General features: G+C 41.2%; 1 protein-coding gene across 10 annotated transcripts in view; it reads left to right on the top strand.

Moving 5' to 3' along the window:
• The window catches only part of LOC126091944 (mitochondrial ribonuclease P catalytic subunit), a 135635-nt gene that overhangs the window by 71668 nt on the left and 44243 nt on the right, over positions 1-19724 (top strand). For all 10 annotated transcript variants that reach the window (XR_007521288.1, XR_007521287.1, XR_007521282.1 and 7 more), the window contains 2 exons: positions 5165-5301; positions 7314-7506. Coding sequence is in view for 3 of the 10 variants with exons in the window: in XM_049907275.1 (XP_049763232.1) it covers positions 5165-5301; positions 7314-7506 (330 nt within the window). In the remaining 7 variants the exon portion in view is untranslated. The remainder of the gene's footprint in view (positions 1-5164; positions 5302-7313; positions 7507-19724) is intronic.

Genomic DNA, 19724 nt, shown 5'->3' with positions numbered 1-19724 from the left:
ATACTGTTGCTTACAAAACTAACTTCAGTGAATGGCATGGAAGGAATTAATCAGTGACTAGCTGTTATCCAACAGCAAAATTACAATGCTTTGTTTGGCTCCATCTAGTGTTACAACTGTTGCTGAAGAGGATAGAAAACTAGTTGACATTAGGTTGGCTATATTGTTGGATGTGGAACGCTGATCATGTTGCAAGTAATTGTGTGTTGTTGGATTACTTTCTACCAACCAAAGAATGACATGTAACACATCTTCATATAGTCTTATTGTACAGTGAGAGGAAATTGTTTGTGTGCTGGCAAAGGTAACAGTATTGTGTGTATAGGTAATCACTCACACTGTAGATGAAGTATTGAGTGACCGACAGATGTATAAACAACACTGAAAACATTGCTGCACTTTCAGAAAATGTACATTGGAGCTATTTTAAAAAAATAAATAAAAACAACACATAATCATAACCACAGCTATATTGTCCCAGCTTACTAAAATTTCCTGCTGCTACAGTGACTGGTATGAAGGATTGTGTGACATGGAATGGGTGAGCTGAGGAAGAACGCTGGGAGGGGGGAGACAGGGCTGGAGAGATGGATGGCTGAAGGTTTGTGGGGAGAGACAGCAAGAGAACACAACAGGGATATGGCATCATTGAGCTTGCCAAGCACAGGCAGGAGAAATTGCATGTTGTACATGGTGAAGTGACGGCGTGGGTTGGAAGGAGGGGAGCGAGTGGTAGAACAGAGGAAGAGGGAGACAGCAGAAACGAAAGTGTGAGTGTAGATTTAGGCTATTAAGTGGTAGGCTTGGGGACAAGGGTGGAAATGGGTGATGACCGGGGTCAGTGAAGATTGAAGCTAGGAAGATAGTGGGATTGAAGTGTAAGAATACTTCCCATCTGCATAATTTGGAGAGAAGCTGGTAATGAGGAGGGGGTGGGATGCAATTAAATTATGCCTTTTGTGATCATCAATATGGTTTGCCACTCAGTTCTTGGCTATTTTTGCAGTACCGAGTCATTTGTGTAGACGGCTGGTTGGTGGCCCATCAATATACACTCATTGTCCTATCCACAGCCTCCCTCTTCCTTTGCTCTGCCTTCCCCTCCTGCAACCTGCTCCATACATTTAAATTGTGTGCCAGTGCCAGGACAAGCTCGCAGTTACCACATACACTTGCCACTGCTCCCTCCTAGCAGTCGGCCTGTCCTTCCTCATCACAAATACACTGCTCTTGCTTTGGGCATGTCCCTTTTCCCTCTTTTTCTGCCACTTTCACACTTTCCTTTCAGTGAACTCTATTCCACAGGATTCTTGGCCATTACCTGGCTGCAGTTGAGCCCTACTTGCCATCAGACACTGATGCCACCATTGCACCTCGGGCAGCTGCCATTGGCCCAGCCCCGCTTCCCGTCCGCCGCCGACACCACTGCCGTGCTTCTGCTGGCAACGGTCGGTCGAGCTCTGCCTCCCACTAGCCACTTGCACCCCGCTGACGTCCTGCTGGCCTGTCAGCATCGGCATGCTGCTGGCTTGCTCCTGTGGATTCACTCGTCTTGTTCTGGTAGGTGCATTGCTCCCCCTTCAGTGCGAGATTTATGTCTCCCACTTCACATCAGCTTTCAGATGGGAGACTCTGACTAGTACAGCTCTGAGGCCTGTGGTACATGCCTGCAAAGAGTTTGGCTGGTTGTCTGCAAAGAGTTTGGCAGGTCTCTGCTAATTCTTCCATCTGATGGTGCCTCATCACCCATGGGACTTCATACACGTCGCAAAATGGCTCGAGCTGGTCACCAGGATTGCCTTCATGTGCTGCTGGCTCATTTTCCCTGGACCTGTGGTTGCCGCTTCTGGGACCACCATGTACCACCAACTGGCCCATGCCAGACCGCTCCTGTGTGTGGCTCGATCCTGCTGCAACAATGATCCTGAATTTTTTGCTCTCTTTTCAAATTTTCTCCACACCACCTTCGTTTGCAGCCATGACTGTATGGTTCTTTGAACATCATTTCACCGACTCAGTTCCTGGATTGTGTGGGACAGAGTCACAGCTACTATGAGCTCCCCACACTCTTGCGGCATCCATTTTGTGCGGAAACCCATCGGCACTGTGCTCTTCCTTCGGCTTGCACTGCTGTCTTCCCTCGGTGGGGGGAGTGTTGCCGGATTCTCCGGTCAACATTGAAGTGGGTCTTAAGGGGGAAGGGATATTATATCTGGCTATTCGCCTGCCATTATGCTACCAGCACAAGACCCGTGTCCTACGGAATCTCGTTCCAGTGCCACAGGTGCCTCTCCACTGGAAACTGTACATATGCCGAACAGTGCAAGTAAACTCCATGCTCGGCAGTAGGTCAGTCAATGAACATAAGTACACTTGTAGTCAAGCTACCCTCTAGCACTTTCTACCACTGGTGCCAGCCTCTTCACCAGCACTGTGTGCATCGACGACTGCAGTGCTGCAATTGTGGGCACCATGTTGCATGTATGGGTCATGTGCTCACCAAGCAGTGCATGGATATCCTTCTACTTACTTAAAATATTGCTCAACAGTTAGCAAGCAGCTCACGTTGGGCTCTCACCGGGCTCTTGCTCACACTCAGGGCTTTACACTGGCTGTGTCCAGCAGCCCATTTGACTGAGCTCACACCCATAGGCTCCATCCCTCTGATCTCCGACTCTGTCCAATTGAACCCAGCATCTGAATTTACACCGTGGTGCAATGCTACTCCAGCAGCCACCATGGAAGATACTCGGCAGCGGCCGCAAAGAACCGCCGGCCACCACCCTCAGAGCCTTTGCTTCCTCTGAAGCTGGCCTCCTCTTGACTTGGTGTCCTAGGACTGATGTTCTTCTGTGGGACTTAGACTGTGAAACTGTACCTAGTTGTGACCATCACGACCTATGTCATGATGTTCTTTACACGCAAACTTCATTTTGTGGGTGATATAGCTCTGTAATTGCTAACTTCTAAAAATTATTTTACACTGATAGGCCAGATGAGACTCAGTAGCCCCCTAATTTACTTCTGAAAGTTGGTGTCTTTTAGGTATTGTATATACTGTTTGCTATTTTGTTATATAAAGTACTTCCAGGAATTGCAAGATCCTTTTCACAAAATTAAAATCATTTCTTACCAGTTTTTTAATCACCTCTGTCCTTGAACTGCAGCCAGGTGTATTTATTTTTAACCAAACATAATTTGTGTCTAAGTATATAATCATTACAAGTACATAAATATGAAGTCTTTGTGTGTGTTCAGGGGAGGGTGGTACATTTACAATATATTTGATTGCATTCTTTAGCTTCACTGACCTCTATGTATTTATATGGATTGTATTTCGATCAGCATGGTAATTGTGTCCCAATAATTTATTCAGCAGAGTTATCATCGGGCACCACCTGATGAACACTGCTGAATTAAGTCTCCTGTCTTCTCAGTGCATCACATTATTCGGCTATACTAACCATTTTAATTCCAATTGCCATTTAATGACCTCCTTGTAGGTTATCATTTTTTTTTTTTCTTATCCCTTGGAATCTTTTAACTTGCTTCCTTCATCCATTAACCATCCATTCACCTTGCTACACCTCCTTCCCACCTCCATTTCATTTTTATTACAGCAGTATTCCATCTTCCACTCCAGTTTCTTCTTTCATGCATTTGTTTGTTTTCCTGTCTCTCCTCGTAATTTTGAATATGCATCTCTCCAATAATTTCTGAGCAGTCCACAGTTTTTGAATACTTTTCACGATAAAAGTCATTATTTTTGCTTTTTCAGTTGATTAGGTTGCCATATTGAGTTTTATATTTGTAGTCGACTAACGTCAATGATCATAAAATATATTTTCAAAACAAGAAGAAACAAGAAAACGCTCACGCCTTTTCTAGCTGTTGTTGAAAAGAAAAGGTGCACCATTTGTGTGCTGGGAGGATTAAAATCGCTTTGGTGAGTTAAATAGTTGATGCAATTGTTTTTGTTAAGATATCATTAAATTACTACCTGAATGTGAGGCAATTTTCAGTGACCACCACTTCCTGGGGAACAATTAACTCCCAAATGCTATTAAGGAATGGCAAAGGAATAGTAGTGTGCCTTGGTTTGTTGACTGTGGATGTTAAAAAGTGACTAAAATTTCCTTTTCAAAAACATGGGAAGCTTAGTTTCTAAAACACTATTTACATTACCAACAGCATCTTTTTCTCTCTTCTATTTCAGTTCCTATCCAGTCATTGTGACTGTCATCAATATAAAAACTCATTCACTGATTCTATGACTTTATTGCTGATTTGTAATATTTTCTTTTTGGTGTTTTGGCTGTTTTAGTCTAATTGTAATAGAAGAACATCGTGCTTGAAGTAGTAAACATCTGACTATAAGATGACTATTGTAACCCTCACTTAGGGTCAACAACATCTCTTAAACACAAGTAATCTTCTGTAATGACAAATTCAAATTGTCTATTAGTCCACAATGCGACACAGTAATAGTCCTTGGTGGAAATTTGTCTGAGTCGGAATAAAACTTAATATAAGATAGTTTATGATTAAGTTTGAATAAAGTCCAAGCACTACTTATCTTTGATCATGCATTTAGTAAGTATGAAATTAAACAAAGTTCCATTAAGCTTGCCAGTGGTGTAGACTACAAGTTCATAAGTCGAAGCACTATGTGCAAGTATTTAAATCGGTATTGGTAAACTGTTGTGATGATAGGAGCTCAGTGGTAGATGTAAGTCAAATAACAGTAACCACGGAAGAGACCGTTGCCAAGAAGTGTTATATTTAGCCACTACAGACATGACTGGCTGACGATATCGGCAGTGCTTCTGGTGCTGTTGTCAACACTAGACGTGGGCAACTTTACACATGTCAATACGCCTGTATGTCTCATTTGCACTTCCAGCAAGGTTGCTGAAACGACTATTGTATCAGAGAGGATATACTCACTAACATTTTATGGTAGCCTTTCCTACTCTGTTGTGAATAAAATGTCTAGCTGGTGCCATGCATGTTTGATTAGTAGTTATGTGTAGTTATTTTATTTAACAGTTGTGCAGATTACTGTGGACAAAGAGCGGATGTTGGCTTTTTTGGAAATTGCAACATGCATACTATTCAAAAATTATGAAGTATGTTCATGGAATGCTTCTTGTTACTTTTGCAGCTTTTTCTTGTAGTGGAACAGTTCTGGCGGCAAGGGGAAAAAGTGCTTGTACTTGGTCGCAAACACATGAAAAACTGGCCCAAAAGACAGATGGAAGCACTTTCTAATTGTGCTCAGTTGTTTCTAGCTGACAATTTGTAAGTAAAATTTCATATTTATGACTTTATTCACATTCAGTTTGCTGTTACGTAATTGTGAATTACAAAAGTACCAGTAAGGCCACCACCACTGGTTCTTTAAAGAATCGAACTCCCCTGTATAAAAAAGTTTCAGACATTTGATTGCTTTAGAAAAAAGCTATGGTAATGTTTTAAATATTTGACGTCAAGCACATAACATCAAGACATATGCACAGTTTCTAACTTTGATACTTGACATATTGTGTTAAATATGTAATGTAAGATTATGTCTCTTAATGAGTAGGTTATGGCAGCATTTTAAATTCAGTCAATAATTATATGAAATACCAGTATTGGAAATCAGTTTTTTTCTGCCCCTGCAAGCCATTAGCTAGGCAACCTGCAATTGGGTTCGGCTGACCATTTTAGCTGTTCGGTATTTGCCTTTAAAAGTAAAGAAGTTATTTTCACATTTATTATACCTGAGCAAGAAAACATGTTAAATTTCAAAACAACATCAAACAGACAGTAGCAAGTAAATTACATAAAAGTCAGGAAAATACAGATGCTCTGAACACTCAGGTGGCACCACAGAGAAAGGTGTATGCCGAAAGGGGAGGGAGGTGCCATATTGTTACTGTTTAAGTGCAGTTCTGCTGACAAATTCCGCTACTGCTAAAAAAAAAAAATAAATAAAATAAAAATAAATCATCTCCTACAATATTGACTAAAATACATTTATAACACTGCAGTCATGTGACGTGTAAGAATGCAAAGTAATATTTCACTCAGGTGTGGTGTGTAAGAATATAAGTAACATTCGATCCAGGTGCAGCTGAGATCATTAGGGAAATATAATATTTGAGGTTTTCGTGGCATGATTGATTAATTGTATGATTTTGCATTTCTAATCATAATGACAGTTCCTTTTTTGTGCTTCTGATTTATCATCTTCTTTAGGTATTCTGAGCATCAGCACTATGCGTACTCACTACCTGGACTTCAACCAAACTGCAGCACATATTAGATTATGACTTGGAGCACCTTAAGCTGTGGTGACTGAGTAGCCTTACAAATATTGTGCACAGAAACAAATTCATCATCTTGACTGGAAACAAAAAACATTGCATCAGAATGAAACACTTTTTGTGTTTTTCCAACTGTATTCAGTTATAAAATTAATGCAAAGTGATGGTGCATACAAATGCTTTATAACTTTTTGCTATGCCAAACAGCACAGTGAACCAACACCCATTCCTAGAACTCAGTCCCTTTGCCATTAGAGACACCTGGGTGCTGCACGTCACTGACTGAACCAAAGCTATTGGTAGAATATTCCATAGAAAAAAGAGATACACTTTCAGTGACAACCTAGAACATACGTATGCTGGAAAACAAGAGAGAAAATGCATTCATTTGCTATTGTGGTAATCTTCAGTTGAAAGGCTAGTTTACTACAGCTTGCCACACTAGTCTTTTCTACACAAGTCTCTTAGCCTACAGCCATTGGAACCTATTTACTTTAGCCAATTGTTGGTACCTCTCTACAATTTTTACCCCCCTCCCCCTTCTCCCACCACATTTCTCTCCATTACCAAATTAACTGTTCACTTGTGCCTCAGGATGCATCCAGTTAACCTAACCCTTCTTTTAGTGTGTGCCATAGAGCTGCTTCACAGTTTGATTCAGTACCTCTTCATTAGTTATTTCTACCCCACTAATCTTCAGCATTCTTCTGTAGAACAAAATTTCAGAATCTTCTATTTTTTTTCTTGTCTGCATATTAGATGATAATATAGACCTGTTTCTCAGAAAAGCTTTTTTTTTCAGTCTGTCTTTTATGTCTTCAATTTTTTATCAGTATAAAATTGAAATACTGTATAATCAATATAAACTTACATTTGTTAATCATTATAAAATTGTATTTTTGTTTGTATTATTGCCAAGCACAGAATATCAAATAGTGGATGCCTTTTACGGTGTTCTGTTATATAGACAAATTTATGTCTGAAAAGAACCTTTGTTGCCAGATCACAGGATGATCCTCTTGTACTACTAGCAGCACTGCACAGTGGGCTCGGAACAAAAATTGTTTCACGAGATCTAATGCGTACACACATGTTCCTGCTGAAGGACAAGGAGCTTCGCAGTATTTTTAGGCGCTGGCAGTATTCACATCAATGCTTCTTTGAAATTAAAAATAATGGAAGAGTTGTAATTAAGGTAAGATTGAAAGTCAGACATAATCTCATATGGCAATGAATTTTTCACTGCGTAGCGCAGTGTGCTCTGATATGACACTTTGTGGAAGATTACAACTATGTGCTGGGCCAAGGCTCGAACTCAGGATGTGTACCTTTTGCGTGCAAGTACTCTACTAACTGTGCTATCCAAGCATGACTGACAACCCGTCCTCACAGCTTTACTTCTGCTAGTAATCCACCATCCCAATTTCACAGTAATTCTCCTGTGAAACTTGCAGGATTAACACTCCTGGAAAATAGGCAAAGGTTCCAAGTTTGAAACTCTTTCTGGTACACAGTTTTAATCTGCCAAGAAGTTTTATACTCTCATTTTATTTTATGTAACAAGAAAACTACAGTAAAAATTAATATTTCTCACCAAATCAGCATAAAGGAAAAATGTAGAAGGATTGTGTGCTACAGAAGTCAACTGGGCAGTAACATGCAGATTTAGAGAAAGCTGAGCTTGAGAAGCGGAAAGGTAGGGGAAAATGCTGATAAGTGTAGTTGGTGGTACAGAAAATAAATTCAAATTTCACCCACTGCATTTTATTGTGTTATCACTTCCAATATTCCCATATTGTTTCCTTACTGTTGTTGATAGCCTTTCCCCTGTAACTTCTTCCTACACTCAGAAGAAAAATATTCATTTAACTTTCAGTGTCTCCTCTGTCATACCAAATTTTTGGTAAAATTGGAACAATCACTCCTCTGTCACCCCTCGCACATATTCCATAATTTTCATGAGCCTCCAAAATTCAGTCTTATTTGCTGTTGCAAATTTTGCATCAAAGGCTCCCAGTACCAATAATATTTCTTAATTCAAGATATTAGTTTTTATCATGTGTTCTGATTTGTGAATTATTTTTTTTTGTAGAAGGCATAACCAACAGACATCAGTATGTCAAGAATGTCGCACAGAGAAGTCTTCAGTATTGTTTTCATTTATGGTATTAATGAAAGAGAATCCTATGCTTGTTGGATTGTACCCGTGGAGAGTGAAATGAGATGTCAGAAAGGCAATGGGCCGCAAGGGGCTTCCCAGCCAGTGACGCCAAATGCTCATTTCCATTTTCCATGGCAATGGATTTGTTCATTTAACTTCTTTATTCTGGCCCTCAACTGTAGTATATCAGTTACTGGTTGGTGGAGGCGTCCAGTTGCTTTCACGTGAAACAATAGAGACATCTGGCAGTGCTGACAGTGCAGAACGGGGCCGAGCATGACATCACCCAAATACCGCTCTCGGCAATGTCTCCGGCTGTGACCATGATGACACACAGTTTCTGTACTTTTCTTAGTTGTTAACCCCTAATTGGTCCCCATAGTGTCTGGCACCATTTTATTTCATGTATCCCTGAATAAACACTTTTTTAAATTCTTTGGAGAGCTCCTGTATATCCTACATAAGTTTTCGCTCACCCTATTAATCTCAGTAATTCCTTACCAGACCTACTTTCCATCTGAGTAAGATTTCAAAGTTGTCCACAAAGGCCTGCACATCCTCAGTTGGCTTAACAGAAAAAGAAGCAATTAAACTTTTGACTGGTAAATCTACACCCCGTTGTGACAATCACGATTCTACCAACCCATGCTGTTCTTTAGCAGCAGCGCAGCTGACGATGGCTGTGAACTTCCTCCAGTGAGTGAGCGGCTCCCTCGTGACTCGGGGCAGGCCGCACTTTCTTGTGGTTCAACAGATATCACTCTGGGTGTCAGGCTTGTGCTGTAGGCTGTGATACTGAGACAAGAATGATTTAGTACATGAATGACTGAGTACTTATATGTTCCAGACTAAGTTTGTTTAGAGCTTATGGCGCACACTCTAAACACTTCCGTGATCGCAGGTGAGGAAAGGTGCCCATCCTTCCGCTAGTGTACTGCAACGTCAGCTATTCCTATACCATGCCCAGGTGGCTCCACTTCGCCACACCAGTCAGTAGTATTTCACTTTGCAACTCGTAACACTCTCGCATGCCTGCGGCTGGATCTGTTGCAACTCACTTCTGCTTTGGCATATTTTTTGATGGAATATGGTTGATACACTACATTGCCCTTCTTTTTATCAAGACCTGGTTCCTCAGGACGACCAAACAAGATTATCCTTTAGACCAGAGTTCCTGCCGACTGACCCTTCTGGCTCTGTTTCAGCTTTTCGCAATTATTCTAACAGTGTTTCTCTCAACCCTATCACTTAATCTTATGCTTGTCTACAGGGACGCTTGCCTTGCCCCTTAACTCAAACACCATGGAACTTATTTCATTACTAGGCTTCTTGCACAATCAGTTCTATATCTCTGTTCCCAAGTTACAATCTAAAATGAATAAATCATTCTTAATACTATCCCTTGTGTTGTCAGCTTCATTCTGCTGCTTTTATGCTTGGGGTATCCATCCTGCTGGAGTCTGAACGATGGCTGGGTCCAAGCTCAGTCTTGTGCTCCATCTTCTATGTTCTGAAACAAGGGCTGCACTCAGCAGAATAAGTGCCGCTGCAGGGGTTGGTAGGACAATAGTCAATGTTGTCTCTTCTCGGTACTGACTTCCCTGATTTGACTTCACATTCTGCAAAAAGGTGTCCAGAGAAACTTGTCCTTCCTGCTGGCTCAGAAGCATATCTATAGACTGGATTAATTGTGGCCCCAGAGTTCGATATAAGCCTGTTAGATCAGCGGCAGGTAACACTTCTGTGGGCTCCTCTAGCCAATACAATTAAGGCTGCAAAATATTCAGGTGTGTTATCCGTGAAATTGTGGAGGGCAGACCGAAAGTAGGCCCCAGTATCTCACATGCTGTTCAATTTAATAACAAACCACTCCCATTTAATTCTAGCCGCTTTGCTGACATAAGCTTCCCCTGCTCAAAACAAATGACCACTAGTATCATCTTGTCAAAGGTAGAGTACAACCGATGTGTCTTAACATGCCTGGAAGTACAATTCAAGCTTGATCACTTCTTTTACCTCCTTTTACCCAATTAGCAATTTCACCGTGGAGGAATCCTTCCCCTCTCTTATTACCATAATCCGCCGGACAGTGATTTCCCCTTAGTGGTATTTTTGCTCCATTTCTACGTATCTTCCCTTGTCTTTTACAATTAATAGCAGTCTCTATATTTTTACTCTTACAGATTCCTTCAGTATCCCCCACTTGACAGGATATGCATGAACTACGGTGCCCTCATAATGTGCTTGTTTCTACTGGTATAGAAATGGAAATGGAAACATTCACTCCGTCAGTTCTCAGCAATATTGTGTCTACCTTGAAATAAAAGGGTAAGTTTTGTGCTTGAGTTTTAAAACCAACTTCAACTCTGGCAGTAGCTCCTTCTGTACTTTCCTCAGACCCTCTAAATACTGCTCTGGTGACAAAATGTTTACCCTTAGCTGACCTCTTACAGCCTCCTGCATGGCCTCCTGTAATTCTGTTACTTTTCCTCGTGCTTCCGAGACACTTATCTTCCACAGACTGCAACAATTTTGTCATTACTACTTCCCTGTGCAAGACTTCTACTTCAGTTTGTGATTAACTGCCTCTTCTGCAACTGTGGCATACCGCATTACTTCTCCAGTCAGTTGTCGTAGTAGTCATATATACAAGGTCCATCTAAAAAGTATCTGACCTTTGATTTCGCACAAAACAATAGAGACGATAGCGTGGTGCCACTGTACACAGTAAAGGAAGAGACCTATATGCGCTTACGTGAATTTTGTCCCCGCCTTCCAGTGCGTCAGTCGCTACCTGTCGGTCGCTGAGTAAGGTACTACACGACGTGTTCTTCAGATTACCAATTCTCTCAAGATGACTGAACATGTTGAGCAAAGATACTGCATCATTTGTCAAAAGCTTGGTGATTCTCAAAGCGAAACAATTCGTAAGATTCAGCACGTATTTGGAGAAGATGCGATGGGTGTAACACAAATTAAGGAGTGGTTCAACCAATTCAAAAATGGCCACACATCACCGGAGAGTGATCAGCATTCTGGCAGGCCCCAAAGTGCTCGGAGTGCAGCTGTTGTTGAGAGGGTGCAAAATTTGGTGATGGCAGATCGTCATTTGACCGTGTGGGAGACTGCCCAAGAGGTTGGAGTGAGTAAAGATTCTGCGCATGCAATTTTGTGTTATAATTTGAACATGCACCGAGTGGCTGCAAAATTCGTACCCAAGTTGTTGCCGCTGAAACAAAAAGACCTCAATTTCGATGTTGCACAGGACCTTCTGGACACCACCAACACTGATCCTGGATTTCTGAACATTGTGATAACAGGAGATGAGTAATGGGTGTACGGGTATGACCCAGAAACGAAAAGACAGTCATCGCAATGGAAGCATCCCGAGTCTCCAAGGCCAAAGAAAGTGTGGCAGATGCGAAGCAAAATCAAGATGATGCTGACTGTCTTCTTTGATGTCTGTGGAATTGTGCATCACGAATTACACACCAGAAGGACAAACAGTGACAAAGGAGTACTATCAAGATGTTCTCCGGCAATTCTGTGATGCAGTTTGGTGCAAAAGGCCAGACATGTGGATAGTGAAAAACTGGCAACTGCATCACAATGCCCCTGCACATTCATCCCACTTGATCCAAAATTTCTTGGCCAAACATGGAATTACAGCCATTTGCCAGCCTCCCTACTCTCCAGATATCACTCTTTGTGACTTCTGGTTGTTTCCAAAATTGAGAGTAGAGAAGAGATAATGCGGAACACGACGACAGAGCTGAACACCATTCCAAAAGAAGACTCCCAGAGGTGTTTCCAACAGTGGAAGGATCGGTGGGCTACGTGTGTGCAAGCACGGGGAGCCTACTTTGCAGGGGATTAGGGTCCAAACCCCGTCAGGTGTTATAAATATTTTTTATGACCAGAGGTTGGATACTTTTAGACAGGGCTCATATTTTTTTCTGGACTCCATTAAAAGGTTTCAACTGCCCTACATGCACAATTATCATTCTCATCAGCAACTGAACCTGGTGGTGTGGCCCCAGATACTTTGCAAAAAACTTCTTTGTCCTTCCCTTTGGTGTATACAAAGTTGATAGCATCACCTGCTGACCAATCATCTACTGTGGCATTCTTGCCAAAGGGCCCACTGTTTCATCCTGTTTCTGCAGTGCTCATGTATTTGCCCTTCGTACTCCCTTCCAAATTACGCTAATCACTCTGGCAAATTCCTTAACAGACTGTCCAGCCTTCCCTTTCTTCGCTTTCAGTATATCGAACGGTGATGGCATTTCATGACCAAATACCACTTCATATGGTGATAATCCTTTATTTGTATGCTGCTTTGAATTGTAGGCTGAGACCAAGTACTTCAAATAGACATCCCAGTTGGTGTGATTTGAATCAACATAGTATCTAAGCATCTTCCCGCTTGTCCTATGAACTCTTTAAGTTCTTTCATTGGTTTGTGGATGGAGAGGAATCATCCTTAACTTCTTCACATTCAATAACTTACACAATTCCTTGAATAGATCTGAATTGAAATTCATTAGTTGACGTTGCATTACACTAGCGGATGGACGGGCACCTTTCCTCACCTGCAATCATGGAAGTGTTTAGAGTATGTGCCTTAAGCTCTAAACAAACTTAGTCTGGAATGTATAAGTACTCAGCCATTCATGTATTAAATCATTCTTGTCTCAGTATCACAGCCTACAGCACAAGCCTGACACCCAGAGTGACATCCTGAACACAGTACAGAGTCTGCTGTTCGATCATGAGAAAGGGCAGCCTGCCCTGAGTCACGAGGGAGCCGCTCGCTCACTGAAGGAAGTTCACAGCCATCGTCAGCTGCGCTGCTGCTAAAGAACAACATGGGTTGGTAGAATTGTGATTGTCACAACAGGGTGTAGATTTATCAGTCATAAGTTTAATTGCTTCTTTTTCTGGTAAGCCAACTGAGGATGTGCAGGCCTTTGTGGGACACCTTTGAAATCTTGCTCAGATGGAAAGGAGGTCTGCTGTTATTGTTTCAGGTTCTCCAAACCTTAATGTTCAATTATTCAGTAGTGCTTGTGCCACTTGCTGCCTGCTGGTTTGGCATTGCGACCATTTGTATGTATAATGAGAAATGACCTATGATAGTAAGTATGTACATGTACTTATTCCCTGCTGGTAATTTATTGATTGGACCTTAAACATCAATTTGAATGGAGCTGATGCTTCAGGTAACTGCTGCAACAGTACTCTTGTTTGACACAAATCCACGCTCTGTACGCATTGTATGCCACACATGCTGGTTTATGTCTGTCTGCCTATTCCTCCACTAATACCTTTCTGGCATTCTTCTGTTGGTAGATCTGCAACCTTCATGACCTGCTAATATGTGATCATGAGCTTCTTGTAGCACTCTCTTCCTTAGCTTGGCTGGTACCATACCTGCAGTCCCAAATTGGTTTCTCTGCATAGCAACCCAACCTTCATATAAAATTGTGACTGCTTAAAATACTGCTTGCATTCGTCATTCACTCTTCATGTAGCTTGCCGTTCCTTATATTCACTATCCCAAATATGTAATACAGCACTTTTCTACTTAAGCCATCATCATTTCCATGCTTCTTCCCAGGTTTATGCATAACTTCGAAATCAAATTCACTTAGTCTTACTGCCCATTGTGTCAACCTACTGGAAGGATCCTCTACCCCTAACAATCATTTTAATGCTGCATGATCTGTTATTATTCTAAACTTTTTACCGTACAGAAAATATTTGGAATATGTGATTCCATAAATAAGATTTAGCACCTCTTTCTCCATTGTGGAATAATTTCTTTCTGCAAAATTCTGTTGTCTTGATGCATGAGGTACTAGGTGTTGTATGCCTTCTACTTCTGGTGACAACACACAGACAAATGCATGGTTTGATGCATCGCATGATAAAAAAAATTCTCTTTTAGAATCCGGAAATACCAAGATTGAACTCGATGCTAAAGCTTCTTTTAGCTCCTCAAAAGCATGCTATTACTTTTCTGACCATACAAATTTAATACCCATTTTTAACATTTCTGTCAACAGTCTGGGAATATCCGTAAATCATTTTACGAAGGCTGTCATAGTTTGCAAGTCGCAAGAACGATTGTAACTCCTTTATAGATTCTAGTGCAGAAAATTCACGTATAGCTCTAATTAACCTTGGGTCCATCTTAACCACATCTTTACTTATGACATGACCTAGGTACACTATCTCTTCCATCACAAAATTGTACTTTTCTGTACTCAATGTTAACTTCATTGCTTTTAACTTCAGGAATACTTCCCTTAATCGCTGCATATGCAGTTATATACCACTCCCATAGACAATTATGTCATCAAGATACACTGATCATGACTGTGATTTCAGATCTCTGAGTACTCCATCCAACAATCTGAAATGTTGCAGGTGCATTTTTTAATCCAAATGACATTCTTTTAAATTGGTAATATCCCCAAGATGCAAAAAATGCTGTTTTATGTCGATCCTGTGATGCAACCTCTTTCTGTTGGTAACCACTCTTCAAATCTGTTGTTGAAAAATATTTACATCACCCTTAAGTGAGTCAAGATTTGTGATGTTTGGCAAAGAGTAGGTGTCCATTATGGTTTTTGCATTTAGGTGTCCGTAATCATAACAAAAACTAAATTTTTGAGTTTGAGTTAAATCCATTAATTTTTTTGGCACCACGACTATTCCTGCTCCCCATGGACTATTACTTTCTTCAGTTACTCCATCTTTCAGCTGCTGATCAATAAATTCCTCCAAAATTCGCTGCAAATACCTAGGTATTTTGTATGGTTTGCACTAGACTGGTGATTCATTTCCCAGTGGTACGCAGTGATGTGTTATGTGCGTATCTGGTAAGGCTCTTTTGGAAAAAATAAATCCTTAAATTCCAAAAGTAATTTTTCCATCTGCTTCCTATTGCTTCCCTCTAGGTGCTTCACTTTTCCTCATAATGCAGTTTCAATGACGTCCGTCGATTGTCCATGGCTGACATCCCTTGTGTCCCATTCTTCTTTCTCCAGGATATCTATGTCATGGATTAACAACCCCTTTGTTAATGCTGCATCCTCTGAACTAATGTTATCTATAGAAACAGGTACCTTCTTTTCACCCTTGTATGCTTACAATACCTCTTTTAGCTAAGCATTCTGCCTGATCTAATACTTCATTCTCTTCTAACAGTTCCACCACACACAAAATTCCAATTGGCAAGCTAGAGTCAACACTGACCAAAAATTATTTCCCAGTACTCTTAGGTACATAGTAGTGTAAATCAAGTCTTAGTGCTTTCATTCAGGATTTAATTTGTGCGTCTTTCACGACAGACTCCCCTCGCAACATGGATACACTGGCAATGGCTTCACCTAACTGGAACAATTTTCCATAAAGCTCCACCTTATGTTGCCAAAGATTGATTATGGCACAATGCTGATGCAAGGAATCTAATCCTAGAATCGTGTAACCCTCATTCACATGTAGCAAAATCTCTACACAGTGTTGAAATTGAACTGTATCCAGGCAAAAGTCTATGTCCAGCATTCCTAATCTTGTGACTTCTTTATTCCCCACTCCACGCAATTTGTACCATGGTCGTCCCATTACTTACATTTCACCAGATCATTACTGGCAACCGACACATGTGCCCCTGTGTTTACTAATATTCTGCAACTATTTTTCCGTACTATTCCTCTTATTCCACAATCCACCTCTGCATACTGCTGTGCAGCATCCACTCTTACCGGGAAGAACCATAGGTGGACCTGCGATTCCCATTGGCGTTTAACACCTGAGTCTTACTCTGCCATATTTTTTGACCAAATACGATCAATATCCCACACCTGTAGTTTATCCCTCCAATTGGGGATGGAAAATAATTATGACAATAGAACTTTCACCTTGTATTCTCTGTGTTGTACATAAAGAAACAATTATCCCATTAGTGCAAATCAGAATTTCCAAAGATATCCAGGTTGCACTTTTGCTTCATACTTTCATCAATTTGGACCTCTACAAGCTGGAACTGCCCTCCTGCTGCCCTTTCCTTTCTCTAATGCATGCCACAACTGCATTACATGATGTAGATTAGAACAAGTGGATTTTACACTATAAGACAAGAAAAGAATGCGGATTTTCCACTATAAGACCAGAAAAGAATGCACCATGAAGGAATGATCTGAATGGGACGGAAATTGGCAGATATAATGTACATGTAGAGACAAACAATTGAACACAGTTTCAGAAAAATTATATAGTTTATTCAAGAGAAAGAGCTTCACAAATTGAGCAAGTCGTTATTGCATGAGTCCAACTCTTGGCCTTATGCTTGCAGTTATTCAGATTGGGATTGATTGGTGGAGTTGTTGGGTGTCCTCTTGAGGCATATCGTGCTGAATTCTGTTCAAGTTGCATGTTAGATCATCAAATTCCCAAGACAATTGGGGAGCCCTGCTCATAACACTCCAAACATTCTCAGTTTGGGGCAGGACCGACAACCTTGCTAGCCAATGTGGGATATGGCAAGTAAGAAGAAAAGCAGTAGAAACTCTTGCCATGTGAAGACGGGCATTATCTTGCTGAAATGTAAGCCCAGGACAAGTTGCCATGAAAGCCAACAAAACAGGATATAGAATATTGTCAACACACTGCCGTGCTGTAAGGATGCCCCGCATAACAGCCAAAGGGGTCCTGCCATTAAATGAAATGGCACCCCCAGACCATCATTCCTGGTTGCTGGGCTGTATGACTGGCAGCAATCAGGTTGGCATCCTACCGCTGTCTGGGGCATCTCCAGACACGTCTTCGGCCTGGAATTTCATGGACAGGAGTTGAATTGTTTTCAGTGATGAGTCCTGCCTGGAACTGAGCCCCAGTAACAAGCAAAGACTTGTCTGGAGATGCCCCAGACAGTGGGCATTGCGTACAATATGACCTGACGAACAGGAGTGATGGTTTGGGGTAACATTTATTTCCGTGGCACTCTTACAGCACGACAGAATGTTGACATTATTTTATGACCCATTTTGTTGCTCTTCATGGCAAGCCATGCTGGGACTCCATTTCAGCAAGATAATGCCTGTTCCATAAAATTTCAGGAGAACTGCCTTATATCTGCAACTTGTTGCCACGACATTCCAGTGCAGAGTCTCCTGGCCACCTTCAAGTGAATACTAACAGGAAAGGCGCTGAGCTCATATATTTAAGACCACCCCGGAACTTGCATGATGTATCCAGTTGGCATTTTACATGCACTGTTTGTCTGCAAGTCTATATGCTGTGCCGCGTGTCCTCTGTGGTGAAAGCTGGCGTCATTGTCTGTGGTGAAAGCTGGCATCATTGATATCAGATTGATTGTCTTCATGTGGTAAATGATGCTGGTTACACAGAGCACGAAGTTCTTTTATGACAGGATTCCATGCAGAATTTAAACGGAAACAGCTGTCTCAATTAATAAGGGTCTCAGACAGTCGTATTTCCACAGATTCATTGATGATGGAGCTCCGAAAGTTTGACGTATGGGCCACAATTTTCATTTGGTTGTATTTCGTCAAATGACCAGTGGAAATACAATGTTCGGCGATAGCAGACGGATTGCCTTGGAGGAGGGAAGTAAGCCACCGATGTTCCACAATGCATTCCTCTATCATGCTCATCATTTTCTCTATGTAAGCTTTGCCATATTCGTGCAGAATTCTATAAACACCTGCCTTGGACAACTCTTAAGTTGTCTTTAACAGATCCCAGTAGTGCAGAGATTTTAGGAGGAGGACAAAAAACTGCTTTAACTTTGTGTCTTCTTAATATTCTGCCTATTTTGGCTGAAATGTTTCTAATATATGGTAAATAAGCAGTCGTTTTGAAAGCCTGATCCTCTTGTTTGTCTTGTACTTTGTAGATCTGTAGTGCTCTCTGTACTTGCTGGGATGAATGTCCATTGTTATGGAACACAGTTTGATGATGATCTAGTTCCATTTCCAGATTACCAGCATCTGAGATATTACAAGTTGGGTGGATTAAGGTCTTTATAACGTCCATCATTTGTGCTGGATGTTGGCAATAGTAGCTTCCAGATGCAGGTCTGTATGAGTGGACTTTTGAAAGACCAGAAGCCCAAGTGTGCCATCACTCTTATGTCACACCAAATGTCTAGAAACAGTAAGTAACCATCTTTCTCCATCTCCATAGCAAATTTTATGTTTTCATGTTCGGGGTTCAGATGTTGAAGGAACTCTCGGGGGTAGTCCAAACCATAGGCCAAACTATAAAAGTGTCATCAGTGTACCACCAAAATACTGTTGGTTTGAAAACAGTTGAGACGAGTGCTCTTGCCTCAGAATCTTCTATAAAAAGACTTGCCACTAGGGAGAAAAAGGGCTCACCATGGTGACACTGTCAGATTATTTGAAAAACTCATTGTTAAATAAAAAGTACATAAAGGAGAGAGTGTGCTTGAACCAAGTTGTAATGTCAGCCCCAAACTTACTGCCAAAGAGATGCAGTGAATCCATGAGTCCACATTTGTAAAAAGTGAAACAACTTCAAAACTGACCAACAAGTCATTGCTATTCAGCTTAAGTGACTGAAGTCAGCTGATAAAATCACTAGAATTTCTTATGTGATGTGGACACTTGCCTGTAAGTGTTTCAATAAAGATGCAAAGTATTTGGCCAAATCACAGGTGGCTGCTCCAATATTGCTTAATATATAGACATAAAGGCACACCTTCTTTGTGAACCTTGGGTAGCCCATACACCGTAGGTGGAACCTGAACTATTTGTTATCAGTCTCTTAATGATGTCCTTTGGTAGAGAACTATTCAGTAGAATTTCTGCTATTTTTCACATCACTCAATTAGTTGGATCCTTACCTATATTGTGATACACTAAGTCACTCAGTAAAACATTGATCTTATTAATATAGACCTCCCATGGCACAAGAGCAGTAACATGACCTTTATCCATCTTGAGTACTATCATATCCATGTCTGCTTGTAAGTTACAGAGGGCTGCTCTCTCCATAGACAAGATGTTGCTCTTTTGTGGTGCGGCTTCCATCAGCACTTGGCAAGACTCTTGGTGAACTTCCTCTGCTGCAAGATAGCACACAGCTTCTTTGATGGAACTGGCAAAGTCCACTAGTGGTGGTGAATCCCCAAAACAGGCAGAATATTAAAAAGACATAAAGTTAAAGCAGTTTTTTTTGTCCTCCTCCTAAAATCCCAG

The sequence above is a fragment of the Schistocerca cancellata genome, chromosome 7 (genome assembly GCF_023864275.1).
Source record: "Schistocerca cancellata isolate TAMUIC-IGC-003103 chromosome 7, iqSchCanc2.1, whole genome shotgun sequence".
NCBI classification, from domain to species: Eukaryota; Metazoa; Arthropoda; class Insecta; order Orthoptera; family Acrididae; genus Schistocerca; species Schistocerca cancellata.
This window is presented reverse-complemented; position numbering and strand designations above follow the sequence as displayed.